At 40.3% G+C, this 23,482-nt stretch overlaps 1 protein-coding gene and 1 pseudogene across 1 annotated transcript in view; one reads left to right on the top strand and one right to left on the bottom strand.

The window, feature by feature from the left end:
• Positions 1-23,482, top strand: part of LOC148525058 (carbohydrate sulfotransferase 9-like) — a 79,387-nt gene that overhangs the window by 37,059 nt on the left and 18,846 nt on the right. Inside the window, exon 2 of the mRNA XM_088471295.1 lies at positions 8,279-8,422. Coding sequence (XP_088327421.1) covers positions 8,320-8,422 — 103 coding nt within the window. The 5' untranslated portion in view covers positions 8,279-8,319. The remainder of the gene's footprint in view (positions 1-8,278; positions 8,423-23,482) is intronic.
• Positions 14,709-14,826, bottom strand: LOC148525059 (5S ribosomal RNA; annotated as a pseudogene).

Below are 23,482 nucleotides of genomic sequence, written 5' to 3'. Positions count from 1 at the left end.
ACTTCAAACGAATTTATTGGTTAACTACTGATAAGGACTTCTTAAAACTTAACGCAAGCGTACATCGCAGTAGACAACGCCTTGTGGATTTATGGCCTGTCTGCTTTCCACATTCCTGTACCATTTCATGCCTGATACACCACTTCATGTCTGATACACACATAAGAACCATGAATAGAAATGGCTGTCAGTAGCCATTTTGCTATCCCAATACAATCCACCCTTGGGCTTATGGTGTGGAAGACATGTATATCATGGTCTCATAGGGATCTTTCCTCCTAATTGGCATCAATGTTTCAAAATCCAGCATGTTAAAACATTTCCCTGCACAAAGAAATAATACCTTGATCCCAAGATACATACATATTATGATCATAATTCCATAAATAAGCATATGCAGTAAACCAGTGAACCAACCCCCTATTTCTGAACAGGGTTGAACCACCGTAACCAACTTTCCTCATAATACTGTTTTAAAGGCCGCACTGCTCTCTTGGTTAACAAATGATGTGGAATCTGCTTGGTATAACTTGATTCCCATCTGTAAAGAATGTGGTGGGTATCAAACGTCCCAATGTACAATTAGCAAATCCCCATAGGACAACCATTTGTAGGCCTTTCACCCACAAAGGTAATTCACATCATCTGGAAGAATATATGGAATTTTAGCCACCACAGTGTATGCAATGGCCAAAAGATCTCTGCTCTTATCAGGATCAAGTGTTAATTGCATCATGTCTGGGGTATCACTACAATTAAGTGTAATGTTTAACAGAGCCCGCCATTCCCTGGCAACATCAACCAATTGAGCTCCTAAATCCCATATTTGAAATATCGTCCTACCCACCATATACTCAAACATAAACAATTCCCTTTTATATGTTAATACTCTAATAAAACAGTGAATAATACATATGATTATATCAAATATATCAGTTACTTATAAGATAATTCATATCAGTAAATTAAAATAAAGTTCAGTTCAGTTCAATGAAATCTTGAAAAAGTCTTGAGAATATTGGTGAGTGTGGATCCAAGCAATATAAGGCACAAGTTCAGTTTTGCACAATGCACATAGATGTATATAATAGTTGTGCTATCAGATATAGTAACTCTGTTGTCTTCCTGGACTCTCTCTCCTGTATAAGAAATCACTCTCTGGTAATCGCCATCTCAGGCACGCCTCCAGCGACGTTCTCTCATCTCCTGTATAAGAAATCACTCTCTGGCCATCGCCATCTCAGGCACACCTCCAACGACGTTCTCTCACCTCCAGCGATGATCCAACCAACAACCTGTTGGCTTAAACAAATAAACAGTGTGAGATAAACCATAACAACAAAATAAAATAAGCATTTACTTATCCTGCTGCAATTATCTATTACACCTGTCTCTATTCTCTTCCTACTAAACATTTCTTCACAACCTTATCATAAGTGTTTGTGTCTGTGCACCAGATATCTTACTTTAATAGTTCAACCTTTTACCACCCTCCGGTTATCAAAATATATATACTGTACACAGCCTGCTCTAAAAACACCAACATTGTATATATATATGAACATTCCTGTTTCCTAAACAACACATTCACTCATTCAATCATACTGATGTCAGTTTTGTGAATGGTATGAAGCCTAGAAAACCCAATATACTCCATGTTGTTTCTGTAAAATGGGTCTCTGTCTGCTTGAATCTTCTTGGACATCCCATAATATCAACAAATCAGTCTGTGTCACATCTTCAGGAAAGTCTCTTATCTTGATCACTCTGCTTAAGACAACTTCACTCCTGAATGACAGTGTTCTGTAGCAGTTCAGTACAGCACTCATCCTCCATCTTCTTGGTGGCAAACAATGAATTCAAACTGCCAGACTTGTGCAGTCATTTCATAGTATATGAAGCCTTTATCAGTAGCAAGCAAGGTAGGCCACATTTCCAGCTGTTGGCAAACACAACAGGTTTTTGCAATGTCTCTGACCATGGCTTGGATATAAGGAATCCCTTTGATTTGAGCTTGCTCGAATGCAGCGTCAGTTCCGTCATGGTTTAACAGTTCTAGCACTATCAGTGCTGTCTTTGCGGTGAATTGCACATGTTCTGTGCTCAGTTCACTTGTGCACACACCATTGAAGCTGTAGATGTGTGTATCAGCATGTCCCACGTCGATCTTCCAGCTTTGGACAGCAGCCCTTATAGACTTTGTGTCAAATGTCCATTTCTCAGTGTGAAGACTTACAGGGCATCCAGTCTTGTCAGTGACTTGGAAAACAGTCATAGATGTAACAAGTTCGCTAGCCCCTTCTTCTGGCTGTCGGCTGCCAGCTTGTAAAGATAGCTGTTTTGCTTCAGCAATTGTCCACAACAGTCCTGTGTGGGTGCAGGTAGCACCATAGTCCATGAACCAATAATGCTCCCTGTCTTGGAAATCTTCCCACCACTGTGGAGCTGTGATCATAAAGAAATCCAATATGAACAGTTCAAACATTGGTTTAAATTTCACTCGGCCAGCAAGTAGTGCTTTAAACTCATTAATTAGCATGAGAGTTTCTGCCGTTGTCGTTAGCAACTGTGTGTCTTTCAGCTGCTTCAAAACCTTTGGCTGGTAAGGCTTTGTAAGGAAATACACTGGGATGCGAATTTCATTACCAAACACAAAATCTGCAACTTTGTCACTACACAAACCCATAATCAGTGTGTCTGTACTGCATGTATGCCCCTTGTGATTAGTCAGTGTGTACCCACCAACCCCTCCTTCACAATGAGCAAGTAAACCATGAACATCATTTGCAATGGATGTTTTATCAGAAAACACATCTTGTTCACTTTTTGCATTTTTAAACTGAACAATGACACGCTGATCATGCCATGTAAATGTAATGTTGTCATGGGGGAAGTCTTCAGTCTCAGGGGCCTGGAGTCTTACTGAAATCCTGCCTATCTCCCACCCCTTGCATTTTGTCTCATTGGGCAAGGCAAAAGGCATCATCACCACCCCTTCACTTAGTGACACCCCTTCGAATGGCCATGCAAACACATCTTTTTTTTCAATCAGTTCACATTGCATAGCAAACGGGACACTCCTGGACAAGTCAGACATACCATCATTCACCTCATGAGTACCAGAAATCAATGGCATGTTATCAGAAACCTCATTTGCATTCAATTTTGACTCTGATTTCTGGACATATTCTTTGCATTTATGGATTTCAACATTTTGTTCACATTTTATGAATTCATCAGAAATTTTAATCACACTGCTCTGATCAAACAAATTTTCTGTAGTGTGAATACATTGTTTAATTTCTGTTTCAAGTTCTTTCTGCGTAACTTCACACACTTCTCTTTGTTTCTCAAGCTCACAAATTTCTACACTTTCTGTGTGTTATAAATCGGCACTTATATCTGCACTAGCTGACATCTCAGCTCTTACTTGTGGGGATTCACTCCCCCTCCCTATGGAATTTCTGGGACAATGTGAATTCAGGCTTACTCTGTCTGTCTGTGAGACAGGTTTTCTTATCACTGCATTCTTCTCAACAGATTTTACACTTCTTTCAACATATATTGGTCTATGCAAAATGTCACTATTTTTACACTTATCAATACCAGGCAGTGAAAAACCAACATTTATGCTTTTTCTGGAAATCAGCCAGCTGAAATCCTAATTCATCTTTCAACATATTTGCAAATTTCTTGAAAATCTTAAAATGCATTATTCTTGTTTGTTTCAACAACACAAACACAAAGACAGTAAACAGACAACATACAGATATACTGTGATGTAGAGTATACACTCTCTGACTGATCAGGTCACACCTCCCTCATTCACTCATGAAACAGAGGATTTTTACATGGGTTTGCACAACCCTGCATTAGCACAACACTACGTTTGCACAGCAATGCTAAAACAATCGACTACACATTCCAAGCAGATTTATGACTATTAACTCTCTGTATCCCACTTCCTAACACCACTTTAATGTTCCCGGTGGAACAAGATAAGGTTCTTGGATACAGAAGGTTAAATAAGCCACACAAACCAGTATCTTGAAAAAAGATATAATTTATTACAACAGATAACAAGATATGGAAGAATAATAGTTACTTAGCTTCGGAATATAAGATGGTTACACGATCCAGGAGCCTCCTCTCAGAATAGAGCTGGAACAAACAATATCCTAGCCACCAGCTGCAGTCTCTGGTCCAGGCATAGGGCAGGCCACTGGAATCTCCTTTGTTCTTCATTTATATAGTATCCTACTTGCATATCCTTCTAACTCTTACTAATATGGGCATAAACCTACTTCAAACGACTTTATTGGTTAACTACTGATAAGGACTTCTTAAAACTTAATGCAAGCATACATCGCAGTAGACAACGCCTTGTGGATTTATGGCCTGTCTGCTTTCCACATTCCTGTACCATTTCATGCCTGATACACAACTTCATGTCTGATACACACATAAGAACCATGAATAGAAATGGCTGTCAGTAGCCATTTTGCTATCCCAATACATGTTACTACAGTAATTAGCCAAATTCACAGTCTCTCATGAATGCAGTCACACCACTGCAATTGTAAAAAGTCATGTATTTTGTAAAGTTGTAATCGGCAGATCCACTAGATTGGATGTGTAGAGTACTGCTGTAACAAGAATCAGCTTGAAAAAAGCCACATGAGTGGCTGAAAGGCATTGCTGTGCTCTCCTGGGATCTCTAGTATAAGCCGTACTCATATTTGTTTTATGTGAGCTTCATATTCTTCATTTCCAGAACAATTTCTTTTGATTCTCTTGTATTGGGCCAGCAGTATATTTCTGGCCCATTTCAAGTAATGTATGCTGCCACATTAAATGTAGTTATACTTGTCTGTTGGTTTTTTGTGTACATTTGTTTCAATTTTATTGTCTTTTATATAAGTTATAGTATATAAAAATATAGTATTTCAGTCTATAGTGATAGTAATTCATATATGATAATTCCTTATAAACTCATTTAACTTCACCGAGTCATTCTTCTATAAATTGGGACCAGGAAACCAGGCCTGCCCACAGCTCACCCTGGGGCCAGATGGTGTTGTGCTTCCAGTATGTAATTAACAAGTTCGACAAAGCTGGTACCAATCCTGGTTCCCATTGCAGTCCCAATCTGCTGCAAATAATAAGAAAGGAAACCAAGAAAAGAAGTATCTATTAATGAAGTGCAGAATTATCTTATGTAACACATAAAATGTGATGTTTATTTATTGCTTGAATTAATAACCACTTTTCATAGTTGGAAATATATTAGATTGCAACAAAATAAAACGAAATAGTAAAGTAGGGAGTAATTAAAATATAGTCTGTGCCAAGTCGCAAATTCCTAAGTGTGTGGAATTACCATACTTATTCCTGTTGTATTTAGCCAATACACAAATACAATACTGTGTTGTAAGTTGCCAGAATATTTTAGCTGCAGTGGACTTTGTAATTGAATCTCGGCTAATATCTCATGCCCTACCTAATATCACAGTTGGACATGTGTCTTTGTCAACAACTGTGTTCATATATTGTTGCTATCTTAAGGTGCATACACACTAGACAATATTTTGCACGATTCGCCAGATTTCGATGCATTGGAATGACAAATCATGTAAAATATGTCCAAATCGTGAGTGTCCACTCACGATCACGATGCCGATGTGCATTACAGTGGGCCATACATCGCATCTTCAGATCTTGCCTACAGCAGGCAAGATCTGCCAATCTCGTACAGGATGCACTGGAAATCGTTAAAGATGCACGATAGGTCGTTGGTCAGATTGGGCACTTTTTAGCACCATATCGTGTCCTGGAGTGCTGGGGAGCTGATGGGGAGCGTTAAAGGGAAATTACTTACGATATTGCATCGTAAGCACATCGTCTAGTGTGTACACACCTTTACCCAATTAAATGGGATACAATAATGTAGCTAAGTATAATATTATGGCTTATCATGAATCAGTGCACAATTCTAACATACAGTTGTTATAATTTGTCTGAATAGGATTACATCATTCACAGGATGAGGCTTCAATTAACTGTTCTAATTTTATCACTCCATATGACATGTCTCATGAATGCAGTGTGTAGTGTGAAGCAGCCCTAAAATATAAGGAAGTTAGTTACCTGTTGATATGGGCGTCATGCACATCTATATTAGGTGGTTTGCAAATATATACACGTAACACAGTTATTCAGAGCATAACAGTCGAGTAATGTCATTTAATTGTTTAATGACCAGAGACTTATTAAGGAATTCTAATTTTCACATTCCATCCCATATGTCTTCTGTGCTAAGTATTCAATGTTAATATGTGCTTTATTTTAATTACCCATAATCATGGACTGATCCTATGACTTAATTGAGTAATTCACTTACATCAACACATAATAGTTTATTAGTAAATATTTAACACTTTAAATGTGAACGCTTAGGCCCAGATTTATCAACGAGTAATATTCTTATCACTCATTACTAATCTTAAATGGTGCTCCAACCAATCAGCTCCTAACTGTCATGTGTTTGAAAAAAATGACAATTAGGAGCTGATTGGTTGGAGCATCATTTAGGATTAGTATTGAGTGATAACAAGAATATCACTCGTTGATAAAACTGGGCCTTAATGTCCTACATTTAGAGTTGTACCACTATATTTTTGTATCATTATGTAGTGGATTTATTACAGTTCACTGTTCCACTTTGCCATATATAGCTTATATTTATTTGCATATTCAGGGGCTGAAGTGTGCCGAACAATACATAACAGGTATGCATAGAGTGTTAATATTAATACTGGCTTACACTTGTAACAACATGTATAGCGTTAGTAAATGTTGTTCACCTTAATGTAGACACACAGAATTTATATGTATGATGCTGCAGAATGGAAACAAGATTCATTAATGCATTCTGCTATGCATTGCAATGTCATGACTCATAAGTGTTTAATCCGCCATAAAATCAATACTGCAAAGTGCTTGTTAGAGCTGAAATATCTATAGAAAAAGGTAGGCTGTCAGTATTGTCTATAATTACACACATTACGGGCTGATCATATAGTCTGATTAGGTGATTCACATACATTCACACTTCAAAGTGTATTCATTGTATTCACTATATCACAATAGTGTTTAGGAAACTTAGTTTATTGTACCTGGTTATAGCACTATACCATTGTACTGTTGCAGAGTAGACATAAAGCAGGGGCATGTTAAGAAATGTGGGATTTGCATGGTGTGTGGGACCCCCCTAGACCCATAGGCCCATGTGCACAGCACACCCTGCACCCATGATAGATACACCATTGGGCTGAAATATGGCGATCAGTACATATGCAACAGCGGATGTGAATAGGGTGTCAGTACTAATAGTCTAACACTATTTTCAAAAATGGACGTATTTTAATGGCAGCATCCCTTATGTACTCATTTTAGTTTCCGTATTCTAATATTAATGTCTCCCATAGCCAGGTGGGATGTAGTCAGCATCCCAGCGTGCATGATGCTGATGGTCAGAAGACCGGCCCCAAAATCCCGACAGGTCGGGATCATGGCACCAGTATCCCGACCGCCGCCATCCCGAAGGTAAGTATAGGGGTGTTAGGGGGAGGTTAGGTTAGGTAGCGGGGTTAGGGGTAGGCATTAAGGGGAGGAAGTGTTAGGATTAGGGTGCGGGGAGGGGGAGGTTAGGTTTGGGCACTAGGGGGGGCGTTTGGTTTAGGCACCGGGGAGGGGATGTTAGGCTTAGGTTGCGGGAGAGGGAGGTTAGGTTTAGGTACTAGGGGGGAGGTTAGGGTTAGGCACCAGTGAGAGAGGATTAGGGTAGGGATCGGGATTCTGGCTGTCGAGATGCTGCTGTCGGTATTCTGACCAGCGCCATCCCGACAGCCAGGATTTCATACCCAATCCACCCAGGTTAGTGACTAACCTGGTTATAGTATCTAAACTTTTGGTGTCACTGAAGAAAATTAGACAGATCAAACATATATTGTAGATGTAGTGTCCTATGTGTGTACTAAGTATTATAGTCTCTTTGTATCAGATTTATACTATAACCATATCAAATATTTCCTACACATGTACTAAATCATATTACCTACATATGTACTAATTCAGCTGCCCAACAGAAAAGTGTTGATGGAAATTGTTTTAAAACGTTAAACTCAAGGTGACATTTTTAAAAATGAAATTACAAATTATAAAACAAAAATTGCCATTTATTACATTTACAAACTGTCTTCTATTTTCTGATTTTCAGTGAACTGGACATTATTTTCAATCATTGGGCATTAAAACAAAATGCGGAAGGTGCATCAAAAGTTGTTATTTTTTCTCATCATATCTTTTGCTGTCTTTGGCTTTTATTTCCATATTAAATGGATAGAAAATACGTTTTTGTCTGGTAAGTGAAACTGAGTAGTTTGCTTAGATTTTTTGCATCTTTAATGCAACAGCGGTGTTGAAAAGTATTTGCCAAGTCAATTTGTGGTGTAATGTGACTATCTTTATTATACAATACTAGCAACAAACACAAGGACAGACTAAAGTGGGAGTCATTTGGTCAGATATTTAGCAAGCTAGAAAACAGGAGCAGGTGAAGTCTTTTAGACACAGAGCATAAGCAAAATCTCTCAGACATACTGTAAATCTCTCATTAATGCAAGTCTCTCAGGTATAAACAGTAGCAGATGCAAATTCTCTAATCAATATAACAGAAGCAAGTGTGGGGATCACAGTGTAAGCAGTGAATAAGACCCAAATACAACAGGAAAATAAGTTCCAAACACACCAGGAGAATAAGACCCAAACACACCAGGAGAATAAGTCCAAAACACACCAGGAGAATAAGACCCAAGCACACCAGGAGAAAAGAATCCAAACACATCAGGAGATTATAATCCAAACTCACCAGGAGAATTAGACCCAAAACACACCAAGGGGTAAATTTACTAAGAATCGACAATGTTCGAGTTTATTTTTTTTCGTCTCGATTTGCATCGCCGAATCTTGGGTGATTTTCCCATTTTTCATCTCGCAAATTTACTAAGAAGTGAGTTTAGCTGAAAGTGAGTTGGCCGATGGTGAAGTAGATCAAGATATCTCCCCCGAGTTGCAAGTGAAGATGAGATTACTCACCCGAGATTGCAGTGTTTTCTCTCTGCAAATTTTCCCGAGCTAGCAGCCTGCACATATCAGTGAGATATGTGCTGGCTGCTTTTTGTTAAGACCTGTATAAAATAGGTTAAATGTTATCAAAAAAATGACATAGGGTCCCCCCCTAAAGCATAACCAATAATAAAATCAGCACCGGACCCTTTCTAGCGGGGAGCTGATGCCACAGCCAAGGGAGACCTTTCACCGGGCCCCCCAGCCCCAGCATCAGTCCTGACTGCTAGTCAGCCCAGGCCAGGGATCCCTGGGGAGTTGGGGACCCCCCAATAAAGGGGCCCCCTCTCCAGGGCAACCCTGGCCTAGGCTGGTAACCCAGGGCTATCCCTGCCACCCCTGGGTGGTGGGTGGCGGGTTGATAGTGTATGTAGTGTGTAAAAAATAGAATTAACAACATTGTCTTTACAGTGGAACTACAGGTCCCAGCAAGCCTTCCCTCATGCCGGTACTTGGAGAACCACAAGTACCAGCATGCGGGGCATTAAGGGCCCTCTGGTACCTGTAGTTCACCTGTAAAGAAATGTGTAAAAATAATCACAACACACACCATGAAAGTACAGTTTTATTACATACATACACACACACACACACACACACATACTCACCTACATTGCCAGGAGTGGTCCCCTTGTCCAAAGTAGGCATCCAAGGTCTTCAGAAAAAAATAAAAAAATTGCGATCCACGCAACAGATACCAACTAGGATGGTTGATATCTCCTGAATTAAATGCTCAGACATGGTTTCTGTCTTTATAGAGCTGTATCTGAGCGTTCATTGGCTGAGAGAGGTGAGCCCCTGCCCCTCTCAGCCAATGAATGGCTCTTACATTGAAGTCAATGGTGGGAAACACAGAATAAACTTTAGTAACCTGCGACTCTCCATTGACGAACAAACTCGATGCTTAGTAAATTTACCCCCAAGAGCATAAGGCCCAAACACACCAGAAGAACAAGACCCAAACACACCCGTAGAATAGAACCCAAACACACCTGGAAAATAGAACCCAAACACACCAGCGGAATAAGACTCAAGCACACCAGGAGAATAGAACCCAAACACACCAGGAGAATAGAACCCAAACACACCAGGAGAATAGAACCCAAACACACCAGCAGAATAAGACTCAAACACACCAGGAGAATAGAACCCAAACACACCAGGAAAATAAAGCCTAAACACACCAGGATAATAGAATTCCAAACACACCAGGAGAATAGAATCCAACATATCAGGAGAATGGAATCCAAACACACCAGGAGAATTAGACCCCAAACACACCAAGAGCATAAGACCTAAACACACCAGAAGAACAAGACCTAAACACACCAGGAGAACAAAACCCAAACCCCACCAGGAGATTATAACACAAACACACCAGGAGATTACAACCCAAACACACCAGGAGAATAGAACCCAAACACACCAGGAGAATAATACCCAAACAAAAATCCAGGGCAAGCAGATGAAGTATAATTAGAGTGAGGGAGCAAAGAGTACCTTGTGGTCTCACACAGGCCAGGTCAATACATTTCTGAACATGATTTATAATAGCTGGAAACACAGTTGACAGACTCAGGAAGAAGTATGGGGAGGGGCTCTAGACTGCACACCCTAATAGTAATGAAAGGTGCTATCATGCTGAGATTTTAAAGTAATATACACAGGAAAAGAAATTGCAGATGCACTATGTGATCATTACTGTTCTAATTTAAATGTATTTTGTAAGTAAATATAATTTCAGAGGTAGTTAGCCTATCAGTGGCCAATGATACGGGCCTGCCCACAAGCATCCAGGTCACCTCATTGAGCAAGTCCCTAACACTCTGGGGTTCACAGCCAAAGACCTCCCCAGGGCATCACATGAAAAAAAGTGTGACAGTGAAGTGTTATAAAGTATCAGGTGTGTGAAGGTAGCTTATTAGTGTTGGAAGTAGTAATTAAAGGTAAAAAATATATGTGAAAAAATACATGAATAACAAACAAACATAAAAAGTGATATAAAAAGTGACCCTGTGTATTAAGTGGTGATGCCCTGAAGAGGCCCAGCCAGTACAACTCAGGGGGCCCAACGCCCAAACGCTCAACCCAAATAAACTGACACTATATAAGTATAAATAGGACTTACTTTGGATTATGCCTGTTACCAGCAGCAGTTAAATGCTAGGTCCCTGCTTAAAATCATATATAGGGAGGTGGGGGAGGGGTGCCAATCTAGACTGAAGTAATTTCAGATTTCAGATGAGTGTATAAATACACATAATATAGAGTATGGGGAGGGGCTCTAGACTGCACACCCTAATAGTAATGAAAGGTGCTATCATGCTGAGATTTTAAAGTAATATACACAGGAAGATAAATTGCAGATGCACTATGTGATCATTACTGTTCAAATTTAAATGTATTTTGTAATTAAATATAAATTCAGAGGTAGTTAGCATATCAGTGTGCCAATGATACGGGCCTGCCCACCAGCGTCAGGTCACCTAGTCGAGCAGATCCCTAACACTCTGGGGTTCACATCTGGGGCTCAGGGCACCCCAAAAGACAGAACAGCCACACCCTGAGCCCTATAGGGTAAAATGCCCACCATATTCACCAGTCCACCAACCAATGCCCTAAGATGCCGATACCCGGAAGTAGCCCTTGGACCAGAGCGCGAACAGCTGTAGCCTGCACTCGTGAACGGGACCCACAGGCTGGGGAAAAAGAAGGCAAGCATCCAGCAATGCCAGGAAACGGTAAAGGAGCCAGAGACTCAGCACAGTGCCAGGAGAGGACGAATAGCGGCACCACGTATAGCACTCCTGCAAGACAGTACTGTCAGCGCCGGGACCCAGGCTGGGATAAAGCAAGACCGCAGAAACGTCCATCGGTAAATCCACCTCTCATTAGAGAATTTTCCACTAAAAGACTGTGACTGGTTTGGGTGACTGCTATTCACATTTGTTTTCAGAAGCTTCCACATGCCCAGATATTGCTAAAAAACTTGTCATAAAGTTTAGACAATCTTAAGATTGATTGCAATAAGCACCACATGAACTATGCAGTAACAGTGAGTGTGATATTAACAACATCATCTCATTTGGACAACATAGGGCGGTATTCAATTAGTTTCGCATCCGCAATAAAGTTCCGCCTGCCGGACTTTTCGCCTACATCGTGTGTTTTGGACACAAACTTATCGTGCGTGTCCCCGCTATACGCCATATTCAATTTCGAAACAGGCGGAAACGGCAAGTGCTGAATGTAAAACAGGTGGAAAGTACTTTCAGAATTGGGGTAATCACTCTGTATCCCAGAAAGAGATGGGCAGACTTTGGAAATTATTATGGTAGTTTAGTATTAGCCCTAATTTAACTAGTTAGGGTAACTAGTTAGGGTACTTAAGTGATGGTAATTGCTTGCTATTAGCGTCTTAGTAAAAGTGATGAAGAATGGCATAAAGCATTGTTTTTTGGAGAAAATAAGTAGTCCCATCAAATTTGGGGTGCTGGAAAATGGGTAGTAGCATATTTTAATGTCTCGAAAGTGAAGCTTTATACAAAGTGAAATTCCTCCTGCATACAAGTACCTGCAATCCCCAAAACACTTGGCCCCTTCTTAGAGCACCCCTAGAACCTTATTTTGCTAATTTTTGAAGTCCCCCCCATTTTTTTAATTTTCACCCCAAATTTCAAAGGCATTTTTTGGGCTGTTCCTGTTCCCCCCCTTTTTTTTGGTGAATTGTCCTTTGGGGGGGGGGGTGTATCAAAGGTTCTGAATGGTTTCCCAACTTTTGCATTCCAAAATAAGAAAATTGCACTTCTTTTCACCTGCTTTGTGGAGGCAAATCTTTTTCACCTATTACATTGCATTGACTTTCCACGTACGCGAAACCCAGCTGGAATTAAATTTGGAGATAAGTTCCGACCATGAGAAAAGAAGTAATCGGCGATACTAATTGAATATGGGCCATAGTCTGAAGCATACCAGAAGGACATATATTATTGCTGATTGTTGCTTTCATCTTAATTACATACATTGTTTTTTTGTACATATATGTATATTTCTATATTTTACTATTATTATCCGATCAATGTATTTATTTGATGTTTTTATATTTGCATATTTATGCTAATTTTAACATTTTAAATAAAAAATAATTTATGACCGATCCATAGTCCTACACATATTCATAATCAGTGCGCCGGATAAAAACATCTATTTATTAAGTCCTATTTATACTTATATAATGTCAGTTTATTTGGGGTGAGCGTTTGGGCGTGGGGCCCCCTGAGCTGTTCTGGATGGGTCTCTTTAGGGCATCACCACTTAATACACAGAGTCACTTTTTATATCACTTTTTATGTTTGTTTATTATTCATGTATTTTTTCACATATATTTTTTACCTTTATTACTATTTCCAACACTTATTAGCTACCTTCACACACCTGATACTTTATAACACTTCACTGTCACACTTTTTTTCATGTGATGCCTTGGGGAGGTCTTTGGCTGGGCTGTCTTTTGGGGTGCCCTGCACCCCAGATGTGTACCCCAGAGTGTTAGGAACTTGCTCAATGAGGTGACATGGACACGGGTGGGCAGGCCTGTATTATTGGCCACTGATAGGCTAACTACCTCTGAAATTCTATTTAATTACAAAATACATTTCAATTTGAACAATAATGATCTTGTGTATAAGACTCAGGAAGAAGCAATGGACCTGGGCTAACAGCAGAAACTTCAGCCATTTACAGGGGCTGGCTGACAAATTTTAGCCTGGGGGTCAAGCAAACACCACTGGCCCACGAAGAGATGCCTGTCCTTGAAAGGTAATTTTAGCTACAGAACAGAGGGGCTGATATATAAAAGGGGGATGCCAATCATACAAATGGCTTGGCTATCATATTAGGCTGTGCTAAACCATCCTCTATCTCCTTTAAATACACAGGTAGTGCTGCATGCACTGCTGTGAGGTGCATGCAGCTCTGCTTTCAATAGCAGAACAATATCAAGCAGGTCATACCTTTCAACTTTCAACACAGTTGATGCAAAGTCCTGACTGGGTGGGACAGTCAAACAAAATTCTGATTACCCCAACAGAATCAGAAGTAGAAAGGGAAGATTCTGCACAGAACTATCGAAAGATAGGTAATGATAGACCAACTATACTAATTGAAAATTAATATTTATCATCCGTAATTGTTGGTGGTGCTCCCAAAGCCAAAATATTATATCAAACAGCAAAAGAAGAAAAAGTATGGCTATTGTCTGGGGCACTTTTAGGTATTGATTATAGTATAATTAGAACATAACTGTTATTGACAATATTAAAATAATCATGTACCATACAGTTATCTCAATAAATTAGATGGAATATTCCATCATACAATAGCAGATTTCATCATTCATAATAGAATCTGAAGGCAAATTTAAAAATTAATAACACACTCAGAAATTGGATGTGCTTGATTGAAACTTATAAGTTCCTATACTGCTTGACCGTGTGCAAATACCCCTCCCAAATGGATATCTTGAACTACAGCACCTGGTATTCCCTGGAGGTCACCCTACCAGGTACTGACCAGACCAAATGCAGTTTAGCTTCCAAGATCAGACGGGATTGGGCAATCACGCATAGTATGGCTGTAGTTATATTAGGGAAAATAGCACCATTGTCAGATCAAAGCAGTACATATGTAGGACTAGTAATATTAGTAGTCCATTTGATGGTATTAAGCAGCTACCAATAAAAGAATGCACAAGCAGACTTAATTAGTGCTCCAAGTATATTGGATAAGTCACAAAAAATCATTAAACTTATTATGCATTGTACTTATTGAGTCACAAGAAATCATCAAACTTGTTATACATGTATTGTGTGTTCTTCTAACCTCCTATTTCAATGAGGAGGTACATCACAGATATTGATGCATTCATTTGAGCTGTTTCAAGGACATATGGAATTAGTCCGAGAAAAATATCTTATTATGAACTAATATAGCAAGATCAATCAAAATCGGAGCAGTATTGAAAAAAACAAATAAAGGAGAGATCTATAGCACCAATTGATAGTTGTAATCAAAAAACAAATAAGCAGATAATAGATGACACAGCAGGTGTCAGACCATCAATTATAAAGAACAAAACTCACTGTCTCTGTGAAAGTGAAATCCTCTGATATAAATGATTAAATAGAAATTCATTGTGAAAAAGTCATGTGGACATAATGAGTGTCACATAAAAATAACAGATATACGTCAAATCCTGAGTCAGTGGGTTCCTTTGTTCCCACATCAATCAATCTATTAGCATGATTAGATCCACCAATGAGGTGGACAGGATTTGCAAAATCAAACTAACAATTTATCACAATGAAAATATACATAAGTGATACATAGTATGTCTCCCCTGTAAAGTAAGAGAGATTGTGAAAAATTAAATGCTAATAAGCTCAATTGAAAGCAATAATCAAAGAAAAAGGTGGAATATATAAGACATTGAATCACGAGTAGTGAATAGATTTAGCACATAATCATGTGCAGGTGACAAAGACAGAGTTGGTAATTAATCTCTAGTGTATAAATATATACGATGTTGGAGCTGTAATCAGCAATTCACACTAAGAGATTCCTTATAAAATTAAGTGAGACATAAATATTGGTCCAAAGACACAAAGAGTCCTTCTGTGTTAATATGTAAGAATATAAATATAGATCACTCCTGCATATATATCCCCACAAAAAGGCGGATAACAGGACACAGCGGTCCTGCAATGGCTAAATGCTTGAAAATACAATACCGCTCCTGCAACTGAGGAGGTGAACAAGCCCTCTACCGGGCGAAACGCACGTCCTCACTGTCATTTACACTGTTTGGACTTCCAGCCGGTGCACGGGCTGGACGCCACAGAATTTTGGATGCAGGAGCGGTATTGTATTTTCAAGCATTTAGCCATTGCAGGACCGCTGTGTCCTGTTATCCGCCTTATCATCTTGCATGGACGAACATCATCATTCCTGGACAAAAGTCCAGGAATTATGATGTTCGTCCATGCAAGATGACGTTTTGTCTCTTTCTGAGTTCCGTTTTTTTGGAGGGAAAAATCCGAACTCAACGTGCAAACTCGAACCTATCCGAGCCTGCACATCCCTAATATATATATATATATATATATATATATATATATACATATATGTGTGTGTGTGTATATACACACAGAATGTCTGTGGGTCCATGGCTGCCAGTGTCTTCGGGAAGATGGCACTGTGCAATGAAGCAAAGACCCCCTCGCAGTGTAGCAGTTCTCCCAGCAGCATGTGCTGTTCTCTGCAGTCCAGTACAAACAACCTCTCCCACAGCTATTGCCAGTAACTCCCCCCACAATCACAGTGATAGCAGCCTCCACCCCGTAGTGTAGCTAGCTCCCTCTGGCAGCAAGCGCTGACCTAGGCAGCCCAGTCAAACATACCTCAACCCTGGACCCACCGGCCAGGGCTGCCGGGGATAGCCCCGGGCTATCAGCCTAGGCCTTGGATGCCCTGGAGAGGGGGACCCTGACTGAGTTGACCTGCAGTCAGGGGTAATGCTTTGGCCGGGGTACCCGTGAAAGGGTTTCCCTGGCTGTGGCATTAATCCCACGCTAGAAAGTCCAGTGCTGGTTAAGGAAATTACAGGGGACCCCTACTCGTTTTTTCCCCTGTTTTTCCACAACCAGGACCGACTCAGATAAGCCCTGTGCTAGTTCTTAATATACAGGGGCCCCCTACGCATTTTGGCCCCTGTTTTTTTTAGCCAGATCAGGCTGTACAGAGCCCGGGGCTGGTTATGCTTCTGGGGAGGGGGTGCATGTTTTTTTTTAAAAAAACACACAGAGGCCTTCACAGATCTCACTGATCTGTGATGACTTGTGTATAACTCACACCTTTTAATGCTAGTCACATTAAAAGGTGTGTTTACATAGGGAAATACTCGCACAGATTTGCATAGTGTAGTAGCCTCGAGCTGAAAAGTTTGCAGGCTATTATATTTGCGAGTCCCAGCACCAACTCGCATCCTAAAAAAATGCAAGAAGGTGCAAGTTGGATTTTTACTTTAAAACACAACCTATTACATTTGGCCCTATGTGCTTATACAGACTATATATATATATATATATATATATATATATACATATATATATATATATATATATTCACCAAGTCACTAGCTTTTATGTAGGTATTTATTTTCTCATCTGATCCTCCACCTTCAGTTTTCTCCCTGTTATTCCCTTTTTCCTTCTGTCTCATCATGTTCTTCCCCAAATTCCTCTCGTCCCCGTCCCATTTCCTCCTATTTCCTTCTGTCTGTCCCCCTTTCCTCCCATCCACCTCTGTTCGGCCCTACTTTCTTCCAATCACGCCCTATTTTTCCCCCTTTCCTCCTGTCTCCCTCTTTGTCCCCCTTTCCCATGTATATATACATATATAGATAATATAATGTGATCGAGCAACACCTACTATAATAATAACTGTGCATATATTACAGTAGGTGTCCCTGGAGCAACATATGCAAATCATATTACTGTGTATCTATCTATCTATCTATCTATCTATCTATAATGTATGTATATAATATGATGTGTGTATTTTGCTCCAACAGAACATACTATAATACACAGTATGCACAGAATTGTTTATTAGAGGGGGCCCCAAACTAGTATCTTGCCTAGGGCCCCATGAGGTCGTAATCCGGCTCTGGCATAAGCTCTTTAGTGCACATTTTCCTGAATATCACTGGGAAGATGGTGCCATGGAGGAGGAGGTACCAGCTTGCCATAGCAAGTGAAGATGCATGGTCTGGGGTTGGACACTGCTGACATGAGACAATCTTTGTCTTTTAGAAGATGTAATGTCTGAAAAATCCAGATTGCCGTCTGTTTTCCTGTATAGTGTATAGTGCCTCAGTGATAGAAACATACATTACTGCCTCACTGCCAGGTAATACACATCACTGCGTCACTGCCAGACATACACATCACTGCCTCACTGCCAGATATACACATCACTGCCTCACTGCCAGATATACACATCACTGCCTCACTGACATACATACACATCACTGCCTCACTGCCAGATATACACATCACTGCCTCACTGCCACATACACACATCACTGCCTCACTGCCAGATATACACATCACTTCCTCACTGACATACATACACATCCCTGCCTCACTGACATACATACACATCACTGCCAGATATACACATTACTGCCTCACTGCCAGATATACACATCACTTCCTCACTGTCAGATATACACACCACTGCCTCACTGCCAGATATACACATCACTGCCCCACTGCGAGATATACACATCACTGCCTCACTGCCAGATATACACATCACTGCCTCACTGCCAGATATACACATCAATTCCTCACTGTCAGATATACACATCACTTCCTCACTGCCAGATATACACAATTCTGACAGAAAAATGCCAGAAATGTCAAAATTACTACATAACTCAAAGGAACTGACATAAATCCTCACTAAATAGGACTTGTACAATTATACAGAAATAAATTATCCTGCACCAGTACAACTAAATATTTAAAAATGTCAAAAGTCTTATCTCAAATATTGCATCTTATTTAGGAATTAACATCTCAGTCTTTAGATGCCTATGAGGTGCTACCCAATACTCCACTGAGACCATAAACACCAACACAAGACAAAGGAAGTATCTGTGTGGGTGCACTGAAGACCTTAGTTATCATAAAATATAATAAATCATTATTGGTATACTTTAAAAATATTATTTACAATATATTCCAACGTTGAAATATTAAAATATAGTAAGTGTAAATTAAATAGAAAATGTGTTACAAAATGTTATAAGGCTGTGGCTGCTGTCTGTATACTTCATTCTTATAGCATGATAAAGGCTTAATAACCCTCAATAGATGATATTCTCTGTGTCATAAATTCACTTATAATTATAAAATTATTTTAGACCATCATATAGTTCTTTGTGTCTTGTCTGTTTATTTCAGTAATACCACTATGGTTAGATTATAACATCAGACACTTAAAGGATACTTTAATATACTGTAACTGTTTCCAAAGTAATTTATGTAGCCATATAGTAATTATGTAACAATCTAGTGATTATACAACACTGACTTCTATCAACACAGCACTTGTCCTTATCTGTGTGTCGTGTTCTCTGGCTTATCCAATCTTCTCTGAAGGATTCTTATGATACAGGTAAAATGGAATTATTAAGTGGATATAAAGTGATCTTCAATAACCTACTTATTTGTACACATAAATTGGTGTTTATAGTGTTTCCTACTGAAATTTGTAGGGAATAAATACTGATCACTCAGTTTATATTCCTAATTTCTATAAGTACCTTATTCCTGTAAAAAATATTATTCTAGGTTGGTATGACATTTAATATTTAAATATATTGCCTTCTGTTATTAGTATAGCCAGTCACAACCACAAACTGATATTGACGGTTGATCCCTAATGTAACAGGTTCTACTCTCTGTTCAGGTTTAGAGCTGACACAATATAAGCATCAGCATGTGCCCTAAGGTGGGCACACACTATACAGATATATCTGCAGATGATGGTCGTTCATACACACTGAACGGCTGGCTGTGGTCCCGACGGCCAGGGGGTGTGTCCGGCCCCCTCCCTGTGGCTGCCGATGTGTGTGCATGGGTGGTCTGCAGACCCCGTACACACTTGCCGATGGACAGAAGCTTTTATAAGCATAGACCAAAACTGCCTCCCTGTGTTCTTGTGGCTGCTGATCGTGTAATCAATTCAAAATAAATGTCATAGACACTGACTATTATATAAAATGATTGTTGGCCGCACTATATAGGAAGATGCTATTTCCAGTAGCAGCAGAAATAACACAGTGTAGCAGCAAGGATCTCACTAAATAGTCATAAGCTGTGGGGATACACTGAGACTGCAGCACTGTTCAAATTACAGTGCAACAGGACTATCTCTCTTTTGAAGTATAGATAAAACGGAATGTGAAGAAAGTTATGTTGTGCTTCCTATTACTTTTACACCAATATGTATTGCTGAATTTAATAAGGGCAGTTTCGGTCTATGCTTATAAAATCTGAGTGCAGTATTAGAGGAAGAATAGATCCCCATAGCTGTTTAAACATTACAGCACGGCGGGGAGAGCTCAATGAGAGGTCACAGATTGCAGAAACTCATCAAGACTGCAGTGACATGTAGACCTTGGAACAATGGCACTTATTAAGCTAACAAGATGAGAGGTCTATGGCCCTCATTCAGAGGCAGTCGCAAGAAGCGATCGCTCTCTCTGAATGAGGGCGGCCGCTTGATTTATTAAGTGCGGCCTCCTGGTCGCTAGCTAATCTGTGGGGCACAACCCCAGGTTGATGGTTGCAATTGTCAAGACCATCGCGACCATTGGGGCTTGCGACGAGACCCTAAGGTTGGGTCTCAGCAGCCGCAAGCCCCAGGGAGCTTCCTGCTCTGATCGAGCAGGAAGCTCCCCACTGGCATCACTGCTGATGTCAGTGCGGCCACCAACAAAACGACATGCGTTCCATCAGGAACGCCTCCGTTTGTGTACCCACCCCCCCGTCCCGCCTACAAAACGGGGTGAGCTGTCGATCAACATCGACAGCCGCCCCTTTTGTAGTGAGCTCTGGAGCAAGAGAATTTCTCTCTCACCCCGGGGCTTGCGCACGTGCAGTGCGGCCGCTACATGTGCGCAGGGCCTTAACATTGACCCGGTTGTGAGCGCTCAGCGCTTGAGACCGGGTTTGAATTTAATAGGTAAAAAAGTTTCGCCTATGAATACCCAGCAAAAAAAAATGCAGAATTGGGGTTTGTGGTGCAATGTAGCGGGAACCACCCTGCACCCTTTTTGATACCCCACATGATGCTAACTGCATCAAAATACGCAAAAAACACACAAAAGACATCCCAAAAAAGCACTTGAAAAAATGGGTGAAAAAAATCAAAGTTGGGGTACAAAATAAAATACTAGCAAATAGCCTTTGGGTGGTCTGCAAGTATGAGGGAGGTGTATTTTTGATTGCAAGTTGTTGCTGAAGGTGCGTTTTTTGCGCTTTTTAATGCTTGACTATAGACATTTTAAAATACGCTTGCACCCCAGATTTGTTGGGAATACTTTTTTCACCACTAGCTGAAAGGGGATCAGTATGATTAAAATCCCGGCAGCGGCAGCCTGACAGAGGAGGAAAGGAAATCCCGATAGTCTAGAGAAGTAAGTATAACTAATCTAATTCCCCCCCTAACCCTCCTTTAGAGTGCCTAACCCTAACCTCCCCCCCAGTGTCTAACCCTAATCCCCCCTCTAAGTGCCTAAACCTAACCCCCCCTTCCCCGCCACCTAAACCTAAGTCCCCCGGGGGTTGCCTAAACCTATCCTCCCCCCGGGGGTGCCTAACCCTAACCCCCACTTCCCCTAGCCTGACCCTAACCTCCCGGAGGGGTGCCTAACCACAAGTCCCCCCCGGGAGCCCTAAACCTAACCCCCCCCCCCCCCCGTGGCTGTCCGTCTCCCAGCGCAGGTAAAATGACAGGGGTTGGGATTTCGATTAAGCAGTTGGGATTAAGCAGTTGGGAAGCCGACGGTCGACATTGCGTCCGCCGGCTTCCCAACTGCTTCCCGCTGAAAGACGCTAAATAGCACCTAATGAGAACACTTAAAAACCCCAAATACCTTTAGCAGGGCTATTCCGGGGTACCTTTAGTGAACCCCCATGTCAGAGCATCTTTAGGGGGGTGTCAGCCTGATTTCCTCAAAACTGACAGAACTTTTTGCTGATTTCAGTTTTGCCGGGTCCCGTTTTCACACCTTTGCAATTGAATACGGGGATACGCCGCCACGTGCGCCATACTTTTTCGCACCTGAAACCAGCGATGACGGTGAAAAGTCCAGCAATGGACATTTCACTTCTAATTGAATACGGGCCTAAATGTCATACCAACTTAGAATAATCTTTTTTACAGGCATAAGGTACTTACAGAAATTGAGTATATAAACTGAGTGATCAGTATTTATTTCCTACAAATTTCAGTAGGAAACACTATAAACATCAATCTATGTGTTTTTCATAATAAGTAGGTTATTGAAGATCACTTTATATCCACTTAATAATTACATTTTACCTGTAACATAAGAAACCTTCAGAGAAGATTGGATAAGCCAGAGAACACGACACACAGATAAGGACAAGTGCTGTATTCATAGAAGTCAGTGTTGCTTAATCACTAGATTGTTACATAATTATTATATGGCTACATTTACAATATATTAAAGTATCCTTTAAGTGTCTGATGTTATAATCTAACCATAGTGATATTACTGAAATAAACAGAAAAGACACAAGGAACAATATGATGGTCTAAAATAATTTTCTTTATTGCGGAACAACAAAATGATATAAGTGATTTTATGACACAGAGAATATCATCTATTGAGGGTTAGTAAGCCTTTATAATACTATAAGAATGGAGTATACAGACAGCAGCCACAGGCTTTATAACATTTTATAACAAATTTTCTATTTCATTTACACTTACTATATTTTAATATTTCACCTTTGGAATATATTGTAAATAATATTTTTAAAGTATACCAATAAAGATTTATTATATTTTATCATAACTAAGGTCTTCAGTGCACCCACACAGATACTTTGTCTTGTGTTGGTGTGTAAGGACTTGTACAATGATGATAAAGGACTTACCTTAGCAGCAATTTTAGAATCCATCACAACAAACAGTGAGCAGACTTACCAGCCTTTACCCTGAAGAAGCATTTAGCATGTCCTGCCTGTACAATTCACGTTTTCTTTCCAAATTGAACCACTCTTAAAGTAATAGTAATTACACATTAATGTTCCTGATTTGAATGTTCAGCTGTTTCATTCACTTACACTGTTGTACAGTTAAATGTTTATTCATTAAAATTAATTCAAATTCTGACTACAGTCACATCAAATGCGACCATGCCAGGCTGGGTTTTCCCTGACATGGTCAAATCTGATTTGACCAGTCAGTAACGCCCAGTGGATGGATACTGGAAGATGATCTTCCAGCAGCCGCCAATCTCAGAGGGACCTGCCAACACCACTGCAACCTTGCACCCTCCCCCAGTGTCTGCCATGCAGCCAATCACTGCTGTTCCTGCGGCACAGGAGCACCTCCACCTGGTGGCTGCAGAGGGGAGCAGCTGCTGGGGAAATGTAAATAAAGCAGCCTTCAGCCCCCAAATGTCTACCCGGTG

The sequence above is a fragment of the Taudactylus pleione genome, unplaced genomic scaffold, assembly GCF_031769625.1.
Source record: "Taudactylus pleione unplaced genomic scaffold, aTauple2 ptg000113l, whole genome shotgun sequence".
Taxonomy (NCBI): domain Eukaryota; kingdom Metazoa; phylum Chordata; class Amphibia; order Anura; family Myobatrachidae; genus Taudactylus; species Taudactylus pleione.
The sequence above is the reverse complement of the archived record's forward strand: the minus strand, read 5'-3'. Positions and strand labels throughout refer to the sequence as shown.